Source organism: Corapipo altera, unplaced genomic scaffold (genome assembly GCF_003945725.1).
Source record: "Corapipo altera isolate COAL_440 unplaced genomic scaffold, ASM394572v1 68, whole genome shotgun sequence".
Taxonomy (NCBI): Eukaryota; Metazoa; Chordata; class Aves; order Passeriformes; family Pipridae; genus Corapipo; species Corapipo altera.
In genome coordinates, this window is record NW_020884919.1 from 4,014,577 (window position 1) to 4,039,673 (window position 25,097).

General features: G+C 36.8%; 1 protein-coding gene across 1 annotated transcript in view; it reads right to left on the reverse strand.

The window, feature by feature from the left end:
- Window positions 1–25,097, reverse strand: part of ARHGAP15 (Rho GTPase activating protein 15) — a 330,910-nt gene that overhangs the window by 130,184 nt on the left and 175,629 nt on the right. The window contains exon 9 of the mRNA XM_027656307.1: window positions 8,878–9,000. Within this exon, the coding sequence (XP_027512108.1) occupies window positions 8,878–9,000 (123 nt within the window). The remainder of the gene's footprint in view (window positions 1–8,877; window positions 9,001–25,097) is intronic.

The following is a 25,097-nucleotide window of genomic DNA, read 5'->3' on the forward strand; positions in this document are numbered from 1 at the left end:
ATAAAACACGTGGCCATATGTTTGGACTTGCCATAAAAAAATGAAGGCCTTTCTAGAGCCACAAATCCCTCACTTGTTGATTGTAAAATCCTACATGATATCAACTACTGGTCCAACCTAGAAACTCATCTTGTTGGGTGGCCTGTCTCTTCCACACATTTGGAAGTTCCACTTTTGCATGAAGTACCATAGAAGTGAAAAGGCTTCATTACATTGCTTCGTCAGGGCTTAGTACCATTTAATCTCATCTTTACAAAAGCTTTTTTTTTTTTTAAGTGATCAATTTACCTGCTTAAAAAATAGAAGATACTAGATAACTTTGGATGAGGACTGCATCTTACACCAAGTCTAACTCTCAATTAGTGTTACTTCCTTCATGAATAAGCATTTAAACAGACAATGCTACCTTTTAGGTTTATGATTTCAAAGTTTTGCTGAACTTTGTATGTTGATCTTGAAACATATCTGTATGAGCAGGTTGAACTCTTCAGATTACTAATTAGCTCCCTCCACCTCATTTCCACTCTATATGTTTGAGAAATTATGAAAAGAGCAATCAGTAACGGGGACGATGTCAGCTAGAATCAGAATGAATCAAACAGATGAGAGGAACTACTCAATAGGAGGCAGTTAAATGTTGAAACAATAGGAGCGTACTGTCATCATTTATCCAGAGAGACAGTCTCCATATAGCATTTCAACAGAGTACTACAGTTTGTAAATTGGTGTAGAGGCTCTGAAAATTATTGTACAGATAGCTGGAGGGTGACAGCACAAGTCTGGGCTCTGCACAGCAAACCCAGCAGCGGCTCTTGCTCTCCTTTACAGCTCCCATGGCACTGGGTGTTTCCTCTATACTCAGTCCCACCACCTTCCACCATAACCAGTTGGAGTGATTCTTCCTCCCAGCGGTACAACTTTTCCTCACTATGTTAGTGGGGAAAAACTGAGCAAAACTCCCATTTTTTTATTTCCTGCTTTGCAAGGAGCTTCACTTCCCTATAATTAATCCCTACTATTTCACACTCAGTTTAGATTTCAAGAGCAACTCAGTTGCTTTTTCTTTCCTAATACCTCAGAGCAGGGAACACGACGACAGAAACAAGGTGGGGCGCAGGGGATGGTTTGGACTTCTCGAGATGCATCAGGGAAGTTTATTCCAACACCTCCCAGTGCGTGTGATCTGCATTCTGAGAGAGTACACCAAAGCCTGAATTTAAGTTAGTCGGAGTTTGGGCTGCAGAAGGGATAGAGGACTGGGTTCACAGAACTGCACCGAGGAAGGTTGTGTGCATGTGTGGCGTTAAGCATTAGCGAACAGTCTGTTACATGTTTTGGGGTTATGTTTCTGACAAAGCACAGTCTGGTTACATTTTCTTCATAAAACATTTATAGCTGCCTTCAGTGGTAATTATACTTACAGAGATTTATGATTAAAATGTACTAGCACTTCCTCTTTTGACATCTTAATTGTTTTTCAAAATTTTAGCAAAGACCTGTCAAATTCTTTGCATAATATGGAATGGTCTCCAATGTAAATTATGTTAAAAAGAAGTAAAAAAATGTATCTTATTTGGTGGACAAAGACACTTGTAAACAATTTCAGAAGCAAAACAGGCAAAGAGCTGCACTGTGTTTAGATGGCAACATATGAAGAACTGAAACAAAATTAATGCATGGCTGTTCAGCAGCTTCTCTTCTGTGTTATAACCACTTTATAACCAACTTCTAGGATTATTTCACAGTTACTCTTTCAATACCCTATATGCATACAGAATATTTGGTATTTCTGCGAGAAAATTTTGAAAAGGCTGAAAACAGTTTGGCAATTCTCACCTAGCCCATTACTTCATTTCTTGATGCAGACTCTATATATTGAGCAAAATATTTCACCTCATTTTATATACCTTTCACCGTATGTATATCATCCTGTACTCTGCAGTTAAGCTTTAAATCTCCTCTTCTTTAGAAAACAGGCACTCAGGGTTTTTGTCTCAGATGAAAGGGCAGCAAAACAGCATTAATTGTTCCTGGGCATCAAAATAGACTATGGTAAAACAATAGCACACAACTGCTTTGGAGGGCTTTTCCACCCTTCTAGAAATTCATGGCCATTTGTAAGTACATGATCCCATAAGTCATCCAAATACTCTCAATTCTGGGTAGTCCCGAACACCAAATTCTCTGACTCTCTCTAATCGATTGATTTTTTGCTGGATCTGTTTCTGCACATAAACATGGGAATGGCAGTAGTTACACTACCATATTTACAGTTGCAGAGGTCACAGGGATAGTTGAGGAAAACTCAGCTAAGTCTTTGTGTGGTATTTCAGAAACAAGGAATTATAGGAATGGCAAATTGCTAACTTTTGTAAGCTAGATTTATGAGTAACTAAGATTGAAATATTATTTTCTTATTCTTTTATAGGTGTGTATATACATATATTTTAAAACTAGTTTAAAGAAAAACTATCCAGGACATTTAAAAAAAAAAAATAGGAAAAGCTCCCAAGGGGATAAGGAAAGCAAAAAAACCTTTGTTTGATTTATTTGAGATAAGGCCCTCCAAAACTTCATTTTTTATGACTTGAAAAAAAAAGAGATGTACCCAACACTCCTAACCTCTTGTTATGACAGTTTATGTTTCCTATCCAGCTTATTTAACTCAAATGCCTGGGAAATAGACACAATTACCACCTTATGGAATGCTACTTAACTTTAAATGCTCCCCTCTGAATAGAAATCCACTTTATCTTCTCAGAGTTATTCCAGTTTCTCAGGAATTATTTCCTCTATAGGCTCCTGAAATGCTCTTGTTTCATCATTTAAAAATTTAAACTAACAATTGTTCAGAAATATCTTTTATTAGAACAAAGGCAATTCCCATGCAGTGGATTCTGTTCACAAGAGCTCGTACAAAGGAGCTGCATACTATGCCCATATACAGCTTTAATCATTCACTCTTTCAGCTGTTATCAATTTAAAACCAATGAAACTCCCACACTGAGTCCATTTGAGCAGTCAATTTTAATATCTTGGGGCATCTGTAGTTATTCTGAATTGGCTGCAAAAGCAGAACTAACAAGTTAAGCTCTAACCATAAGTCTACATCAGGCTGGTAAACCATACATCAAACACCGACAGTTAGTCAATACTGTTGTATGAAAAACCAACAAGCATTTTTAAGAAGAGCAATATATTCATAATATGTTTGGTGGTATGGTTTACATTACACATCCCTCCTATCTGCACATTAAAAATCTGGTAGAAGATGGTGGGGTGTGTGACAGCTTTGCACATGGATATAAAACCAGACACCAGAAGAGTAGGGAATGGACATTCACAAGTTGTATAATATAAAATGATGATTACAGCTGCAATGAATTGGCCGTTCTGGGGAGCTTCAAGTTTTCCCTGAGCCTGACAGAGCTACTTCTCTTTTTTTTTTTTTTTTTTGAGTAGCTCTTGCAGGCTGCAGCAAAGCCACTAATCCTGAGCTGCAGAAATCTCGACTATGGGAGACAATACTTCTGGAAGAGAAACAATTAAAACAAAATCACTAAAGCCACATCCTCACTGAGAATGTCATTGTTTAACTGTTTTGGATGTACATGGATGAGATGTGGCCCCACTTGGAAGGAACTCATACTTCAGTGTTTTTTATTAAAAAAAAAACAGGGAAGGGCATGGCTAATACTCCCATTTCTCAGAGAGAAGCTTAAATTCTGATATGAGAGGAGGCAATGTAATGGTACAATGCCCAAGTTTTTAGAAACATGAATTATATCTATGTAATCCTGTGTCTTTCAGGAACTGAATTAACTCTGTTACATCTGGATTTGAGCTGCTGGACTACCAGAGCTCTGTAACAACATCCAAGTTGTTTGTTTTATTTGTATCTCTTTGAATGTTGGGAGGGAAAAGACGGAAGGAGAACGAAAAGACAAAATAATAGAGGAATGTTCAGAGAGAGGAATGGGACAGTAGGAAGCACAACAGAGAATTTTTGGATGGGGAAGTGATGCATTTGGGGCCATATTCTGAAAGGTGACTTCTAGCTGCTCGATCTCTAGAGTCAGACACATTAAGTCAGACATTAAAGTGACACTGATCCCAGACTGGGGCTCCAAATAATGCCATGACACTTTTACAATAAGTGGGGTAAGTCCTCAGCTGACTGAAGTCGGTGAGGTTGTCAATGGAGCTCCCCTGATTTATGCATACTGGGAATCTTGCCAGTCCTTTTAACTTGGAGATTTATTATATATCGCTGATCTGTGGTGGTCATCAATTTAAAAAAAGTTATATTTGTGAACAGTTACTATTAAGTGGCATATGAGCTGCCAGATTTGTTTCACATTCTCAGAAAAAGGGAAAATAGTGCTATAGACACAGGTCTCTCTTAAGAAATTCTAGTGTTTTACTTGGGATAAGAGCTCATTTGAATTCAAAGAGAGTGCGCCTGCTGTAGTCCTCAAAACAGGTCTCCAAAAATGAGATATTTACTCTCAGACACATGATGTGACTCTTGGGGATGGTCCTGTGCAGGGCTAAGGGTTGGACTCAATGGTCCTTGTGGGTCCCTTCCAGCTCAGCGTATTCTATGTTTCTGTGATTTTGTGATTTCTCAGCATCATGTCAAAGGAACAAATCACTTTGTCCACAGGGTTTGTGTAAAGTATTTCCAAATGTCCCTGTCAAAGAAAGAAATACCCTTGTGACCCATTGTCCCTGCACGTCAAAGGAAACATTTCCTAACTTTCCCTGAGTTATGATGGGCACCAGATCTCTTGCAAAATTCCTTCACAACCCACAAGAATTACAGAACACACCAAAGGTAGGTCTTAATCTGCTCTTGGACTTCTCATGAGCGTTTCACTCATTAAGTTGAACCACTCCAAGGTCCATTGAAACATATGATGCAATGAAGACATTTTCCCTTGCCTGGAAATGAAATGGTTGGTGATCTCTGTGCTGCGATCTGCACAACCACCAACATATGCTGAGCCCTGTTCTATAGGCTATCAAGCCAAATCACAGCTAGTTCCTTTCACTAGCAATTGAGTGGCTTTTATTTTCATCTTGAAACAGTTGTAACCATTCCAATTCTTATGCTGTTTTGGTTTTTGCCTTCGCTTAGCTTATGAAATAAATTCAGTGAGGTTCCTTCAGTGTCTAGCATTTGGGAAAAAAAGATCCACCCTAAAAAAATAAAAAACAAATAAATTTCTTGCCAGCTGCATAGCTTCATTTTCCTCATTTCCCACAGTGTCATTTATGTTAAGTTGTTACTCATCCTTTTTTTACTGTTTACTGAGAATGTATTTTCTGATAGTCTTTTACCAACACAACCACCATAGCTTTAAAATCACAGTTCCACAGAAGACTTTTTCCTTTGTTGGACTAGAAAGCCTCAGAAATCAGGAAGTTAGCAGGCCAATATCGAGTTGAAGGTTGGCAATTCATTTTGGGTAATATTAAATCATGACAAAGCTCAAACATAAAGATCAAAGTTCAATTATAGACTATAAAGCCGCTTTAAAAGAGAAGATTTATATATTATTTTTCTAGCATATTAGTGCAGATTCTGTAAATTCTGAGAATATTTCAATCCCGAGGAACCAAGGACCTCTGCCCTAGAGTATAAATTTGAACAGTTATTCTCAAAATAACACTGTTAAAATGGCAGAAAGGGAACATGTCTCTTATTTACTATTTCTAGGTTGTGTGCACGTGTATATATATCTGAACATAAGTGTGCACAGAGACACAAAAACATTACACAAAGATCCTGCATTACATATCATCTCAAAAATTATTCAAAATGTTTCTAGACCAAAGATATTTTGTGTAAGCATGAGTGAGGTGGAATGAGGACTGATGATATTCATTAGAGCTCTTGCTGGAGCATGAAAAGCTCCAGTCACCAGCCCATCGCAATGAATGGAGCCAACGTGCTGTTTCCAGCTTCCTTTACTCATAGAAGTAGAAAGCAAATGGGACAACAATGACAAAAATAACTTTTTGTCATGTAACGTGTCGGCACATCTTCATTTTCAGACCAACATGTAACTATCATTTACCCATTGGTCTGCTACACTCCCTTGTCTGATTGCTATCCTCGTTATTAGCCTCATTTGTTAACTCCCTACTTTACTCTCTACATGGACGTTTGCTACGCTTTACATCAGCAAAGTTTGGTTAAGAGTTAAATGACAATCACGTAATTTCTAGATTTCCTGATAACACTGTTGGCAGAACAAAATACCCCAGGAGATCAAACTGCTATTTAATTTTGAAGCCTGTATTCCCAAATTTGGTTAATGTTGAGAAATGTGTCGAGTCTCCTGGCCAAGTGTGCACGCATCAGCGACTAACAGAGCACAGAACTGTGTCTAAGTGAACTTACCACCTTAAAATGTATTTACTCATGACTATAATTTACGTGTTAAATTTATTGGAGTTTTGGTTCCAATGTGACATACAATGTAAAAAATCAATATAGATTTGAGAGCTTTATAGTGCCCCTGGCAAATATGAATAGCACTTGATGAAAAGTGAAGGTTCTCACGGCACCTACAGTGCCACTGCATTGGAGTAATTAACACCACACACTTCACAGATATTTATATCAATTCTTCACCAGCACATAGAACAGCTCTTTGTCAGGAATTTGGTACTAAGATGTCCTGCAAGGCTTTATACACACTTTTATTACGAGCCCCTATTTTAAGGGATTTACAATTCTGACAGAAGTATTTCCCTGTGGGATAAAAGTTCGTAGGCATGTTCTCAGAGCTGGAGGAATTTTTTTCCTGTAAAAATTGGTTAACATTTTTTTTCCCTTAAGAAAAGAGCAAATAAATAGTTCTGAGAGGTTTCTGCAACCACTTAAGTCACCTTTAGAAAAATAAATAGATGCATCTTATAATACAAAATTCAGCAAGCTTTTCATTTAGTAATCTGGGCGGTTGCATTTTGCAATTTAAAAAATATTCTAATGTGAGCCTAAAAATTAACACTTAAAAGTGGTCTCTGCATAAGCACTGCAACTGCATTTTCATAACATTTTAACAGATTAAGGGATAAACTCTGGTGAAGACAATGAAGGAACCTTATCAAATGAGCATTTCACATGGACTTACCATAGATTGGAATTAAGCCGTGCTAACGAATCCTGCCTCATTTGCATGGCCAAAACCTAATCCTAATGAAACTTCATGGTAGATAACTAACATGTTTTCTTCATGGCAACATTAGTTTGGTCATAGAACTGTGCGGGGTACTGAATTACTGTGTCACAAATCACACATCTATGTTATCCCTGGAAGAGTATCCCAGGTAGAACGAAGCTATGTTTATGAATCAAGAGCTTAGTGCAACTGTAGCCAAAATCAAATTCATCTGGCTTTCCTAGAGAAATGTATTAGAGGGTGGATTTGAGTTATGCTAATGAATCTGGATTTGTTAGCAGGGATCACATCTGATCCCTGTGTAACACCACAGGAGATTCATCAGCCACACTTTATTAAACTAAAAAACTCCCAGCCCTTAAATCCAGAAATTAAAAGACTATGAATTACTCCTCTATTACTGTAATAACTGAAACAAACTAACATGATACATTCAAATCCCACCCTCAACTCACAAAGTACTTCAAGGAGGCAAAACTCTGATGTGTTGAAATCAGATACTATGAAGGTGTAAGCACAGATCCTGAAAGTTTGGGGGGGGGGGTGTTTGCACACCTCACACACTCATATTGGTGCATAAATGACATTTTTTTCAAGGTTTCTGTGGCAGTTAGAAGCAGAACTCCATCATTAAGGCACATCACGGTTCCATTTAATGAAGATTTCCTTAGAGTAAACAACACTGCACTGAGCATCTCTACATGTATCTAAAACATAAGAACTTAATTCATCAAATCTTCTTCTCTTCAGACGTGGGCCCAGCTGGTGTTTAACTCTTGTGGCTGCTTTAGCTTATGCTGGCTAGGGTCAATCTCTTGGCTCAGGACAGGCAAGTTTAATACACACTAGTAACACCCCTTGCCATTTTTGACACACCACTGGAAAACTCACCCTGGAGATTGACAGGGGTTGCTGGCAAAATGCCTCTTTCTAGTCAATTTGCATGTGCAGTTGTGGGTTTCACACATAATAATTTGGGAGTGCATAAATTTTTCAAGCATTGCTCCAGACAATATTTGAAAACATGACTTTACTGGAATATTAGTGGTCAGAATGCTACTGCCTTCAACTAGCAGCTTCTTAGCAAAACACTTCTTGGATAGGCTAACAAACACGTTTTATCAGAGAAACAATTTTTTAAGGATATGTGTAAGTGATGGCTGACCAACTTAGCAAGAAATTGGAATAGGAAAAAACCCCACATATTCAAAGCACTTCTTATTTGCTGACATGTATTTTAAATTGTTAAAAATGGATCTTGTTGGTGAGTTAGAAAAATAATGAGAGAAGACAGCAGAAAGTATTTCAACAAATTAGTCAGCACAGCATCTGAAGTTCCTATTTTAGGTTCTAAAATATAAACTATCTCAGTATTTTTTCTTAAAAAGAAATGGAGTTGTGCAACATGTTGACTTGCATTGTGCATGGTGTTAAATGGAGAGGCTTCTGCCGTTTGCACATCAAAGCAGAAAAATTGAAGCAGCAGTCAGGTATCACAGAGATGGATGTAACCATACATTGATTTTTTATCTATATAGTTCAGAAGTGTAAGTTTTATGAGATACAGCAACAAACCCATATCTAAGAAGTGTTTGTCCAATGCACTTGCTTATCTGAGAGTCAAATGACCACTTGTGAATTTTTAATTTTTATGCCCCAAAAAAGTACGTAAGACCAAACACACCTTTAATAAGTCCCTTTTCTTGCAATGTTTTCAAGGAGGGTCTTCGGGAGATGAACTTCTTTAATCTACTTTTAACTCGGTTTCTGTCATTTGTGTCAGAGGCACTGTAGTTCAGCCTGAAAACTGAAAGAAATCAGAAGAAAACGCTTGAGTGAAACAATATTTCTGAACTAATAGTAGTTTGCTCAAGTATCCTTAGGAAACAGTGGCCATAAGTATCCCAGTAAAATCAAAATCATGCGGTAGGTCAGCAGTGGAGCTGGTTGGACACTGCAACCCATCTGATTAATACTTTTGTGAATAAACATGATGAGTTCACTCTGCTGGTTCTGCACGGAGCCCTGTTATTTATTGCCCATAAGTATTTGGATGGAGACCAGTTTACTCATGAAACGTTCACGAATCCCACAAGTTTCACATGGATGACTTCTCTGCTAAAACTCTGGACTCCAAGTGTGCTACGCACTATTAGCTGTGTACTACTTGTTATGAGAAAGGATGGATGGTTAGACCACTAGTGAAGGACTGAATTTTCTTGCCAAGATGGATTAAGAGTTATATATATATTTAATGCAGTTACAGAAAACATGGCTATGTGCCATGAAATGTGTGCAAGATGCATTAATTTATGGAAAGAAAAGTATTCCCATCCTAATGATTATATTTTATTATATTTAAGCATTTACCAAGCTGAGAAACATTTTGAGCTCAATTTATTCCTGCTCTGTGTCAAAAAGACATAGAATCCAGTTGCAGAAAATCCCCTGGAGTAAGTTTGAAAGGCATAAATTTAACTTCTTCTCTGCTGAGGTGCTTACAGGGCACCATGATAGATATCAAAATAGGCCGTATTAGTGGGGAGGAGACGTTTGGCATGCTCCAGAAGCTGCAGTGATGCCATGAAAAGACCTTTTCCAAAGTTTTCTCTGAACAAGCAGGTTTTTAAAGATTTCTTACAAATCACCTGAGACTCACCACCCCGAATAACTCTTGCTCAGTGTCCTGAGCTCTCTCACCCTGCACTTTCCCCCAAATGCTGAGCAGGCTAATGCAGAAATCTACAGCCTCCCCTGGTAAGAGCCTTCATCTGAGAGGGGGGTGGCTTCTGATTTCTGTGGGAAGAACAGCTTTCCATCTTCTCTTGTAAATCAATTAACAGATCTATCAATCAATCAATTAATCCACCAAAATACACTCTCCACAAGGTGAGTTCGCATGAGGTGGTCCATTGTTGCTTTGACAGAACATCAAAATAGTACCCTGAATAATTTAGCTGCAGTTACAGAGATGCTCCCTGATCTCACCACCCAGAATGAATCTCCTTTATAATACATTGATATCCATATAGAGGATCCAAGCAAAGAGAGAGAACAAAATTAAAAGTATGTTCATTATCATTCTATGTTTTTAACAAGGCGTTTTTCATTAGTTATAAATAAAACCAGAACTTTTAAAGGTGCACAATTATAAAACAATGGCAAGCTAAAATAACTGGTTAAGCAATAGCAACAACCCTGGAATATTGTGGTTTACATTACAAATCTGATTTTAACAGCCAAACTTATAAAATGGTTTATGCTTTGCTGTTGTCAAGGGAGAAAAACTTGCCAAATTGTTCATTTTAAGTAAATAGAACATAGCCAATTAAGGAAAGCAATATTTAAACACATGCCTATGATGATCAGAGCATAGTTTGCTTCTGATTTCACTACTGATTTTAACAGAAGAGTGCTCCATTTTCCCACAGCACTAAAATGACCCCACACATACTTCCACAAACTAGTAATCACACAGGACAAATAAAAGGACACTTTACTGGAAAATACATGGCTTGGTACAATAATCCATCACTTATGAAAACTAGAATTCACATTTTTTAATGGTAGCATTCTTGGAGTGATGTATCATAGAATATAAAGATTAGCATTCAATTGATGGTTGGTGCTTTTTTAACATTATAGTGGAGGACTTTTTGTTCAAAATTGAGCAACCCTTGGCAGGGACAAGCTAAAATTCCAAGTCACTTGGCTGTGCTATAAAAAGAACAACAAATGGATGTTTCTAATTCTGCATCTTAATAGTACTTTGAAACAGTGAATTGTATTTAGTTTGGGGTCTCTTTTGCTGCTCAGGGTCATTCTGTCTGTAGCGATTCATACCTAGGTTGGCTTTTTCCTGAATTATAGTGGTGCTTCCTCAAATGATGCAAATGATGCAGGAGTGAAAATAGCACTTCAGACGCCTGTCACTTTTCCCATTCTGTGGAACTCTGAAGCATTTTATGCCCACTTGAACTTCATATTTAACTCTGTGTCTAAACCAGGTTAGTTAAGATGTTCCAACTGAAGTGCACGCTGTCGTAATGCGAAGGGTAGGACAGCAGGGGAAGATCCCTCTCTTTAGAAAGACACATTAACCTAGCAGGAAGTTTTATACCTGAAACAGCAATTATGGTGTTAAAACTACATCTAGAGGCAGGAATAATTATTGTCATGGATAACTTTGTTTGTACTATGTTAAGCTATACAGCACATAGTTCAAAACAACAGCAAAGCTAAAGTTGATGAATTTCTCATTTTATTCTATTAAATACGTGTGAGTCACGAGAGAAAAACTCCAAGACTCCCAGAAATTCAAAGGTTCAGATAGCATGTTCCAAAACCAAGCTTAGCCAGAAATATTCTTGTTGGGATCTCACTTAGAAATATTCCTTCACTTGCCAAACCATTCTTCTCGCGATACCCCCACATTAAAATGACTTTGCTATTACATTTGGAAATACAAAAAACACCAACCGTTACTTCCATGAGAAAAAAATAAAATAAAATAAAAAATCCCTCAAAAATTACAATAAATATTTCTTTTAATACCTCCCCTTTTAAATTTCAGGTTCTGGATTAGGCCAGGAGTATCTTTCATGAAGAAGAGCTGGTAAATGTCAAACAACATAAAAAAGTGGAAGGTAGTTCCACATAGAAGTAAAAATAAGACTCTTAAGGACCTAAGTATAAAATAATCATAAACTTCTCCTGCCAGTGCGAGTGCATCAAGGACAGTTCTATCCAGCAGCAAAAATGCAACCTGAATATTTTCTGACTTTCATGTTTGGTTGGTAATAATTTGAACCCTTAGATTTAGAAAAGCATTTCTGATGACTTTTGGCACTTTCTTAGGTCTCTATTTATTCCACGAGTGGGAAAAGCATGAAAGCACAAATGAAAAAGTGGCAAGATCTTTTCCTCAGTTCTCTAGATACACCAAAGCAAAACAGCTTATCACATTAGGGAATTCAAATTGGGTACAAAAAGAAAATAGTATAAACATGTTTTTAGGACTAAAAGAAAGGACACGTCTTTGGCCCTTAGTATTAGATAGCAATGTAATAACATTCACTGAATTGGTGGAGATAACTATGAGTTAAATTCTCTGAAAAAAAATTGTGCCAAGAAATAGCTGGACTGTCTTTTTTCTGGCCTATATAAATCTTCTGAACACTTACTGAAATAGAGCCTTAGTATTCTTGATAACATATAAATAACAGAAGTATCACATAGAAGAACAAAATGAAGTATGTAAAAGAGTTTCTACCCAAGAAAAGAAGTGGAAGGCAAGAATTAATGCAATACCTCCAAATGACACAGTTCTACAGAAATGGTACCATCAGAGTCAATGAAAGTTTTGAGGTGCACAGACAAAGAATTATTTGTCAACATTCAATGCTCTTAATTTTATATATGATACAATGAGATTAAACATACTTTAGTTCAATCAGGATTAAGCAGTGGCTGACATGTTTGCAAGGTTAAGTTACAGCAGTTTTTCTCCAGAGTTTTGGCATGGCCACAACTAAAAGAACTGGGTAGGACATGAACCTCTTCAGGGCAAGGGTCAAAATGTTTATGAGATTACTTTCTGTGAATTTATTCGTGTACCTAGACAATATATTTCTAGCAGACCATTTTTTCTGGGTGTGATGTTCTGGGAAGAGCCTGAATGATTCAGAGAGTAAAATGCTTTAATATATCCTAAATAGCTCCATACTTATTTGGCAAGATTTTGTAACTCATATAACAGGTTCTCACATTCCTTCTAATGACTTTTATTTCACTCTTAATTTACAAAATATTTATACATAATCCCAAGGGTCTACCTATGATTAATTCCTGCCAGGTACAGTATATCTGAGCACTTCCAATGTGTTGAAAGCATTGGTTTTTGAAGAACTATCCATTAAAGACTTTCTGAACTGTGACAATGGATATTGACAGTGCTTGTCAGACTAAAGCACTATTGATTGTCTCACATCATGTGTATTGCAAAACCAATTTCTTTCAAGTACCTCTTCCTAACTGAAATACATTATTACGATGCCTATCTGTTTATTATAACACCCAAAATTATTGTATGTAATTTATCTGGATGGAAAGGGCAGTACTGGGAATGAAGAGCAGCAGTGGGAACGGCTAAAGCATTAAGAGATTCAAATAACTTTACATTTGTACCTCCTCTTCTATTGAGCTTGATGTCCAGGAAAAAAAACCACACAATTTTGGACCACGCAATTTTTTTTTTTTTAAGTACTCTTAAGGACTTCACAATTTTGGGAAGTCCTTAAAAATGGAGATGACTTGAAGTATAACGATAACACCCAGAAACTGAGATTTGATAATTATTTCCCAAAGAATATTAAAAGTGACAAATTTGACCATTCAAAATGCAGAATATACTGATCAAAATTTCTTAAAGCACATATGTAAAGATCCATTTGCTTAACTGTGACCTCTGACTCCTTAAACTAATAATTTCCTAAAGTGCTTTAGAGTCCTATCCAGAGTCCTCAGCACACCTTGCAGGACTGAATCAAAGCTTGGATGGTAAAAGAGGAGATAGGATTAGGTCTCTGTGCCTTTGGAGAATGAAAGTCTAACAGCAGTGTTACCACATATGTGCGAAAATATTAATAGAAAGGAATTAATTAGTTAATTCATTAATTTCAAGTAAAAGGCATGCTTAATTACTGAGTATCTCATTTTTCTGAAGAAATATATCTTAACGTGCAGAGGTGTATGACTATGCCTACATTCCAGGAGACACTGTAATTTAAGAATATTAAATGACTCATGACTTTAAGTTTTATTGGATACCATTGGATCTCTGAATTAAACATTTCTTCAGGTTTTTTTGGCCTGCAGCCGATGTGAAACTCCTGTTAGTCCTTTAAGGAAGGAGCAGCATGCATTATTGCCTGTAAAAATGGGCAGGTTTTCAACCAGCACTAAAGCTTTGAGAGTGACAAAACCAAGTCTTGCTTCCTTCCTTTTCTTTGTGATGCTCTGAGATGGAGTCGATAAAACCTCCTCACTAAGGATAAAGAATTCACTTCATCTACTTTATTGAGCTAAAGATTTGTGCTAGTTATCCTATTTTATCCCTTGGTGAAATTCCTGGGCAGATCTCCGAGTTACAATAATTACTATTTTTTAAGTTTTTGTTTTTTGGGTTTTTTTTGTAAAAGAGTAGAACGAGAGGAAGGCACATGGTCTTCTTAAAGACACTACAAAAATTATTGATGGGAAAAAGTGCAGGAATCAAACATTAACCATAATCGTTATGCTTATGATAAGCTTCAAAACTACAGATTTTATAACTGCAGAGCACAGCCCCAAGAACTGCAGCAACAGGTGACAGAACAGCTATCACCAGCCAGGAGGTTCTCAGAAGATTTTGTTTGGTTTGGCACCAAACGACCTGAAGTCATTCAGGTTTATGCACCAATAATAGATATTTGTCACAGCAAGTATATCTGCATTTACAGATGTTTATGAAGCAAGCTCAGAAACAAACAATAGGAAAAAGAAAATAGTGATTATATAGCAGAAATAATTTTTCTGTAATATGACAGCCTAACAACTTAAGTGCTCAGTAGTGTCATTACACTTTGTGAAATTTGTGTGCATTAGCAGTAAAGATTCAATAAAATGACTGTATAATTCATATTTTGCATTACGCTCTTATGCATATAAAATTTTTTAAAAATTGTCCCACTATAATAGTAAATGGAAATAAATGAATAGTGTGTTAAATATCACTACACACTTACATTGTAAAACAAAACTGGCACTCTCCACACAGCTTTTCTTATTGGTATTTGTACCATAAATATTTAGAAATGTAAAGCAGTATTTCCAAGTATATATTGGATTTATAAAGGAAGATCATACCGGATATCTTTCTTTAATAAAATAAATGGGTATTCTTAGAAAAGGAAAATGCAATAGGTCAAATCTATCTGGATTTCAGTCGTGCATTTGATATGATGCCAAATAGGAAATGATTAGTTAAACTAGAGAAGATGTAGAGAATTAAAACAATAACTGTGAAGTGACTAAATAAGGTATTAAAATGAGCTTTGTTGAAAGGAAAACTACTGTAGTGAAGGGAAGTTACCAGTGCAAGTCCTGAAATATTCTTGGAACTGGTCTTTGTGTTTTCACTAATGACTTCAGCAGAAAGTGTAGAAGCATTCAAAAAATTACATGGTGACTCAAGGCTGGGAAGCACCATCAGCTGTGACAAGAATTTGGGATATCAGGCAAAAACTTGGTGACTTTGAGACTGGAAGCTGAATTAACCAGATTAGAACTACTACTACCCAATGCATGGCTAGAGAAGGACTTGAAATATAGAATCATAGAATTATTAAGGTTGGAAAAACCCTCTAAGATCATCAAGTCCAACAGTTCCCCCAGTTCTGCCAAACCACCCCTAACCCACGTCCCCAAGTGCCACATCGTTCTGAACATCTGCAGGGATGATGACTCAACCACTGCCCTGAGTAGCCTGTTCTAGTGCCTGAGCAACAAATCCAAAATATTTAATTTTATTTAATAAAAAGTAATTCTCTCTATGGGTGTTCAACCTTGTTAGATGGAAATTCATGAGAGAAGAGACGCGGGCAGTGGCAGTGAGAGGCACCAGGAGAAGGGGTTGCTGATCTTTCATAAGCAGACAGAGAGCTTGGTATGTTTGGCCAGCTCAAAAATGAGTGAGAAGAGCTCTGATTGTTCTCTATGAATTTGCTGGTGGGGGTGGGAAAGGGAGCAGGAGAGAAGAGGACAGCAGGGAGGGAGAAGAGCTGTTTTAACTGAAGAACAATGTTGGCACGAGAATAGATGAGTATAAACTGGCCATAATATGAAGTTCTAAAACACCCTTTTAAAGAAATCATGGTGGCAAATAAAACTAAAAGAATTTAAGATGAAACTTAATAAATTTACGTATGAGGACACAGAACACAGTACCTTGTGACAGGAGGGACTGGACTAGATCACCCAGGACATGCCAAGCCTTTCTTTCCACAAGTTTTTTTGGTATTGTCACAATATTAGAAAGACTATTATACACACTTAACTCGAATACAAAACCCACAATGCCAGAAATCAATGAGTTCATTTTATTCATACAGTATGACCAGTTTATGTTCATCTAATGTAAAACATGTGGGACTTGGATGAAATCTGCTGCAGTACACAGACAAGTCAGGCTCTAGGAAGGGAGAGTACAGTGTACTTGGGAAGGGGAACTGGTCTCTCCGAGCTTGTGTCAGGGATTAGGACTCTTGACACAGCCTCTTTGCAAAAATATTCCCAGGAAAATACTCAATAACTTGGATGGTCTAACACATAGGAATGAGTAATGCTTGCCCTTTGCTACACGGGTGACTCAGTGTTTGCAGTCATATACTCTTATCCCACTCACATAAAACATGTTACCAAACAAAAAAATTGCACTATTTGAATTAAGGACTTTTGAAGTTGACATGTGAATATTGAAACATTACATTAAATTAAAATATTACATTTAATTAAAATATTATTTGAGTAGACTTCACAAAATTAAAAAAAAAACAAACCTAAACAACCCACGCAATCAGAGGTTGAGGAAGTCAGAACAAGGTACTGAAGACTATTTCCAGACTGAGCTGAACAAGTAATTTGCAAAAACTAATGTATTCAGGGTTTTGTGGCTTGTAGTTTTTTTTAGAATATGGAGTTCTCTTTGTTTTCTTCTCTGGTGGAATATATGTCAATAACTTTCAAGCTTTTAAATTAACCTCCTGAGTTAATCTAAAAAAAAAAGCTTTTCAACCTTTTGCAAATAATATGGATAGTCATCACTCACACTAAATTGCTCAGACAAAAGGACAAGAAAATTATACTGGTTTTTTTCTACCAGGAGCACAAGATAGATTGTTATGCCAAGAGAAAACCCTTCTGAGGGTCTGGGTACTTCCAGCCATGTGGGCATTTTTACCTTCAAAACCTATGTATAAATCTACCTTTTATACTTTGAGAGACAAATTATCTGTGGAGAACAAGGGAGGTTTGCTATATTAATATCAGTCTTGTCAAGAGTTATACAAATGTTTCATATATTCAAATTTAGACATGTGCTTGGATACCTTATTAAGCCTCTTATTTGGACCAAGTCTTATGGGACATCTCTAGAAAGAATATCATACCAAAGATTTTTATTTTATTGAAATTATATTGAAATATATCAATTATATTTTGTACTTCTAAATTTTGAAAGTAAATTATTTTAAAATTTAATTATATTTCCACTGCACTCAGTCTTCAATTATATTCATAAACCTGTATTTTTTGACCTATTATGAACTTTTAACGTTTCTTATACAATAAAGGACAGAATTAATTCACAGAGCATAAGTTATGAAACCAACATACTAAAACAGTTTATTTCCAATGAGAAACAGTAGTGACATTCAGCTCTGTATTTGCTGTTTCAAACCACAAGTGCCAGCATATTTTTCTCTTCTAAACACCAAGTTTAGTACTTTCCAGTGAATGTAGATGTGGTAGTTTATGAAGGAGAAAGGCACAGCCGTTATCTTTAAAGTAATCAAAAAATATCCAGCCAGAGATCTGAAATCCATTTGCTGTACTCTGTTTATATGTTGACCATACTTCATCAAATTATCTCTACCTCAATTATATAATTAGAGTAAATATATCTGAACAAAAGATCACCCATGAGTTCATTTTTAAAAAGAGCAAGTCGTCAGATTTCGGAATTCTTTTTACTTCTTACCTCAAGTGAAAGTTCTGGTAAAAATCTCCAACATCTATATTCACATAAATAAGAACCTTAGGCAAAGTCACCTTTACTGCCATCAACCTAATTTTATTTTTCTATAGAAACTGTTTCCACTTGTCAAAACACAACTGATCTTCAAACTTTTGAGCAGTTACAGCTTTTTACTCAGGTAGTGTCAGAGTCCCACTCTGAGGAGACTGGAATAACTTCCCCTGAAGGTGATTCAGGATCTACATAAAATAAACATAAACCAACAAAGCAGACAAAAGTCAGACTACAGCTTTTTGTTGTTCTACCCTATAGAGTCTGTAGGAGGAGAAGTTGTCTTGTGAGATGTACTGTGGGTCATCCTCCCTCTTGGACTGAGACAGTGGAATTACAGGAGGGAAAGGAAAGTCCAGAACGGAGCTGCTGCTATATTTAGTGACATATTACATTGTTATTGTTTGTGTTTTAATACGATTGCTTCCCTAAAGCTCTGATTCCAGTGTTTTCAAGGAAGGGGTGGTATTATTTAGCATTGGCTTTATCAGAAATTCATCTTCTAATAAAAATCAGCAGATGCTGTTCAGTTGTGCAAGAGCAGAAAGAAACTACAGTTTGCCCTCTCTCTTCCTTCTGTTACTGAGTGTATCTTTGGCCAAGATGATTTGGGAACAGCACTTCTGTCTTGCTGCAGCACTTACCCACTCTCCCTACAATCTGATGGTGGCTCCTTCCCATCACAAAGGCAACACAAGGGCAAGTTCTGGGTTGGTACCACTAAGATGTAAGTCTGAAGAGGACACGAAGATGTGGTCAGCTGAAGGCAAGAGTAACTGGGACCCCAGAAATGAGCATTCCTACACTGCCAAGGATTTGCTGCAGTTGGGACTCCAGCTCTGCCTGGCCCTTGTGTAGGGGCTCAGAGGGGGACACCACCAGAGACACTACAGGGCATGCAGTGACATTTAGTACTTTATCCACTCTCCAGAACAGCTGCGCTGGAACGAGCTGCTTGAGCAGGCAAATAATTACTAATTATCCTGATATTTTCCTGAAATAATATCAGGCCAGTCATCACAACAACTCTGAGACACTTCAATCAGCTACATGTGGGGTTTGCAAGGGTGCACTGACTCTCTGTTTGACCAGCCATGGTCAAAATTCAGATTAAATGTTAAAAAGAGCCAATAGAAGACTGGTTTAGCTTTAAAATTAATGTTCCAGCTGACAAACTGCACAGGGGCTTAACCTACTTTAGAACATATTTAATAGCATAATTTAGTCTTGAAAAAGAAAAGCAAAATAACTAATGATGGACAAATTTAGGGGTCAAATCTAGTTCAGATAAACATTCCAAAGTTCAGATGTTTAACCAAACCTTATCTTGTCCATGAAAAGCCTCAAACTGAAGGGCTCTATCAAATATAAGCAAAGCACAGGAGATTGTGGAAACTGCTCCTTGCAGAAAGAAAACCATTATCAGGAACCAGCACCTTATTGCAGCACTCACGTGTAAAGCAGTTAAGCATCAAAGCAAAACATTTCAGAAAACTGCTTCATGGTAGTAGTAATATTTGGATGAAATCCAATACAGAGAAAAGAAAATAATATTAAGAGGAAAGATAATACAAATGCAATTAGACTATCAACCAATAAAACTTAATCTATGCTTGATAGCTGAAACCTTCCAAGCTTAGAGGGAATAAGGAAACTGGAGATCAGAGGACTCTGCCTTTTGAAGTCTTGCTGTCCAGATTCTGCAGACCATTATCCAGCTGAGTATTTTAAAGCCATTATGAATATTCTGTCACAGAATTAGAAAGCTTTATTGCTATGAATGATCTGTAACTTGAGCAGGGACAGCTACAGATGAATTTGAAATAAACAATTATTTGGAAAAGGTGAATTCTGTAGACTTAGTGCTCTGAACTAAAACCCACCAAATAAGAGACGTGTTTTCAAAGAACATTCTCCTAGTGGGTTATTTTTAACAGAAAGTATAATTCTAATGGATCCTTTCCATTTTCACATTCACCAAATACAAATGCTTTTTAAAAAATTTATCAGATAAGATGAGACCACTACTCTGCTTTGCCTGACACTGTTTCTCATTCAACAGGCCATATGTACTACAGTACTCCAGGAGAAACCAAATTCAGATGCCAAAACAAAAGACTTTTTAAGCAAGACTTAAAATTTCAGTTCAGAAATGACTGATGTGTAACTCACATTAAGAACAAAGTTGCAATAATAAATCAGGTATCCCATGTCTTGTAATTATGCTTTAATATCAGTGCTACCCTTGATCTATCATATTGAATGATCTTCAGATAACACTGTATAACAACTCAGGTATTACAACGTTTTCATTATTTATTCATTAATCTTTAGTGCTATCTTCTGATTTTCATTCAAACACATCAGCTGAAACACCTTTGTAGGAAGAAAGGAAGGTAGGAAAATTATTTATATTTTTACATAGATAAGAGAGATACTGCACATATATTTTCACATAAAAATATATTCCAAACATATTTTTGCATTAATATAAATCTTTAACTTCTTGGAAACCATAGCAATGAGGCAAATATTTTGATTAAGTTAATTTACCTATAGCTCAGATATAGGACAGTCAAAGAGTGATCTTGAGATCATCACCTGCATTACACAATTTTTAGTCAGCTTTCGGGTCCTTCCAGCTACTGCTTCTCAAGAGAAATCCTGGGTGCTGCTCAAGAGCCAGTTTACTCCAGGGACTTCTCCAAGAGGTGTTATAGATAAGAAATCACCAAGTTTATTTGTCTCTGCTTTACTCTGACCTTTAACTCTTATCCCAGAAGGCATTTTACCTTCAAGAGTAATATTACATGTCTACACATCAGACCCATTCAACATAATATTTTAAAAGTAGCAGGCTGGTGAGATGCATGGAAGCATCAGGTTATAATGGACACACATGTTAACAGAACAGGCATTAAAAGGTGACCAGAGAAGATCAGAGAAAAAGCCTTTTCTGAACAGGACACAGCCAGTGTGTCCTACAAAGGGTGAGTACAAAGAAATGTGGACTCAAACCATGTGTTCCTGTACCTTGAATGAAGTCTTTCATTATAGATACTCACCAAGCTAAAGGTTAACTTGCCCTGATTTATATTTTTGTGTCTAAAAGCCTGCTAAATGGCAAATGATCAGTGTGCATCTGGCTGCTGTCCTGTTCTGACCTGCCTACATCTGGCCACCTTCCCTTAGGCTCTGGGTCCTTGGATTGAGGGATAACCTTCTGCAGCAAAAGTGACTATAAAGTGTACTGTCACTGTGTGATTGCAGCAAATATTAACTATAAAGCTTTACATAGAGAGACACATTTTCTCCAGTAGTGCTTCATACCTGCATGCTTTTAAAAATATGTGTTCTGGATGAGATGTCTTCACAAATTTCATGATAATCTTTTTTCATCCCCAAGGTTTGTTTGCTTTGTTTGTTTGTTGGTTTGTTTACGTATTAGCACTGGGGCATTTTAAAATGTTTTCATTTATTTTAAGTATGCTGTTTGAAAAGGGTTGTTCAGTTTTATAATAATGTTACTTTTCCGTTTGAACTGAACACCTTAAAAATTAATTAAAAAAACTGTTATCACACGTAGGAACACATTTTATATGCTATAAAAAGGCTTAAGGCAAGTTTTCTCTTCGGTTTTCACAAAGAATGCATTGGTTGCAAGAGATTAAAGGACAGCAGGTTCTGCATGTCCTGGTTGTTTGCTTTTTATCTCTAAAAAATTGGTCATGAAAGAGATAAACAAATACAACCCTAAAGAGATAAATACCACCCTAGACTGTATCAGGTGATCCATTTCCATATGGGGGACTGAATTCTGCTTCCCAAGGTTGTGGGAAGACCTAGCCTTGAATATCCATGTGCAAGGAGCAGGGACAGGAAAGGGCTATTTGAGAAAATCAGGAAAAGAGCAGCAGTCTATGATAGAAAACACAGCTGCAAATCTTGGTTGAGTGAGTCCATCAACACAAGCAGGGGAAGGAGTAAGACCCATGTCTATAACTCTGTTTGGGGTGGTACACCTGAGGCACAAAATAACTGCTGAAAATAAAGAGCAAGCTAAAAGCTGACACAAGAACCCAGTCGTACCACAAGTCCATTTAGGCTGAAAATTAGAGTGCTTTCAGCTTGAAAACTGAAGTTTTGGAACATTTTTTCCAGCCTGAGCTGAGGGGCAAAAGCATTACCACCGAATTTCATTAATTATGAAAGGAATCAAATGAGGTAGTTGTTTTCAAGAACTGGGGAATTGATTCAATGCTACAAAAAGTCTGTCTGAGGCAGATAATGCCATGTTACACTTTTCAATAACAGTAACACAAGTGAATTCCTCTTGGGTGAAGCCTGGGCGCACTTAAGACAATGGCCAATGGAATTAATTAAATGGAGCCAAATATCCTCAGTGGTGAGGGGAGCTGCTCATATGTCATAGTGTTCTCTTCAGCATCAATATTTAAAGCCAGCTAGTTGGAACCTTTTACTTAATTGAGAAACAATACAGCATTTAACCCCTGAGTGATATTCCACCCTTTGGCTTTCAGAGGCAGGATCTGTTTATCCTGCATGTCAGCGGGCAGCTGGTGGAGCAAATAGGAGACCCTACAAAGCACATTGTTTTTAAAAGCATTTGTAGGCCCTGTCCAGGAGACAGTACCATAAAGTTGGTCTTTAAATATTTGGGGATTGGATGTCACAATTTAAATTAAGTGCATTCTCCAAGCTGGAAGGTGCAAATATTTAAGTGATTTCACCACGGGGAAAAAGGTGAGTCTGGGCAGAAGGGATTCCTGTCTAGAACTCGATGTACAGTCTCTCTAACTGAGGATAATTTAGACTTTTATAACCTAAAAACCTCTTTATTTCTGTCACATTCCTCCCAAAGTACCATGAGGATTGCATCTAGATTAGTTAGAAATTATAGTGAAGCCTCCGAATACAGTGCAGAATAAGAATAATTTTTTTTTTCTGGCTACAACCTTCCAATTAGGATACTTGTTTCAATAAATACCATGAGAAATTCAAATTTAAGCTCGCAGGAGTGATGGGAGGCTGGGCTGGCTCTTCCTTCCTGAATAACAAAGCTCATAAAGTCTTGTTCACTTGCTCTAGTTCTGACCTCTCTCCAAAGACAGCAGTCTGAAATATTCCCTGTTGCAGTGAAAATGCCTCCATCTATTTGGGTGTTATTTGTTGTCAGCCTGTATTCCTTTCCTGTGGAGGCAAAACATGATGATGTACAAAACTGGAGATATATTGATGACGCAGGTGATGGAGGGTCAAGCAGATGTAACTGTCTGCATTGTGTGCTGCCTTAAACTGTAAAAACCATGGCATTTGTACAATAAACTTTAGTTTTGTCACTTAGTGTAAACACAGATCTACTTAGTGAGGAATTAAGAGACTGCACCAAAGCAGTGCAAGATGTTGGATAGCTGGGCTTAAAAGTGGTAGAGTCAGAGTAGAAACCTTTTCCTCATTGTAGGAGTCCGCCTCACTTTCAGTGCACGGAAAGGGTACAACTGCTTGATTCCAATAATGCCTAAAATGCTCAGGATTTCATTGTGATTGCTTTTTCTGAGGCAAGAGTGTGTTCAAAACAAAAGCCATACATTTTTTCAAAATGTAATTTTCTTAAAGACTACGTCAGTATCCATAGTTCAGTAGGAAAAGACTTAGAGTGATCATGACTATCCAGTTTCTACTTTTCTCCATATCAAATTCATCTAGGGTGCACACGTAGGAGTTTATTTTGTTAAGAAAAATATATGGTGTCTCTCTCTTCTTTGGAACAGAGAAGGAATATGGATTTGCAACCTTTTTCTTTTTTTTCTTTAAACTTAAGTCCTTCAATAGTGTTTTGAACAAACCTAAAGAGATTTTAAGACAGACATTTTGTATTATGACATTCCCCTGGGTCGTATGTATGATCGTCTTTACTAAAGCTCCTTTCAGTCCCAGTTGAATAAATATGCATTTTATTTCACTAATCTTGAAACAACAGGAATAAAGTTTACCCAGGTCTTTTATACCTCAGAGAACAAAACAAATACTACAAATCTTTAGAGAGAAAGGATATACAAAAGGGCTTGAGGTGAATGTTTCAAAGTAAATACTCTTTAAACGATGTGCAAATTATTTCAGCACTTGAACATGATTTATGAAAGGGGATTAGTCCACTGAAACAAGAACTGAGTTTAAACTGTTGGGTTTCAAAGTCAAGGATGAGAAGTGTTAGCTGGAAAAGGCAGAAGAAACTGGATAGCAATCTATAGTGAGGATTTCTGACTGATTTTTTTTAACTAACTCAATCCTACATTAGCTATCACTGTCATTCATACTTAACTGTGGTGGGCAGCATAAAATACCTTCTTTTATGATATAATTCCCCATAAAAATGAAGTATGCAATGGTGATAATTAAGTAATAATGAGGTAATTAATAACTCAGTGACTAGCTCCCTATTTACTAGTATGCCCCATAAATGAGCATGAGGAGTATGAAACAATTAAAGATTATCCAAGCTCAAACAGATAACTTTTCCAGAGAGTTGTGTGTCAGTGAGCAGACCAATGAGTCACAGGTCACATCTATAATAATACATTATATTATATTGTAATATTCCCACATACTCTTCACGTAATGGGTTAGAGCTACTCTTAAGTACTATAAAAATGATCACTTTTATGTAATTGTAAAGATTAATAAGTGAGCTAACTTCTCATGGTTCTATAATGACCCTGCTGTTCTAGTAGGTAAAGGAAAATTTAATGATCCTGCTCAGATATGATTAATATCTAACTTTTTCCTGACTAAAAACCTGGACTTGGTTCAATAAAAATGAATTAAGTGAACATGCATGGATTTCCCTGCCAAATGTTTATATGGAAGTTGGTTATGCCCAATTTAAAAATATGCTTTTTCAACCCAAATAGTAAACTCTGGAAGGATTTTGGAGAGTGAAGTAGAAATAAAACAAAGAATTAAGGGAACATTACAGTATAATTGATGGAAATAGGATATTCAAATTCAGGAAAAAATGTATTTTTTTTTTTTTAGGACTA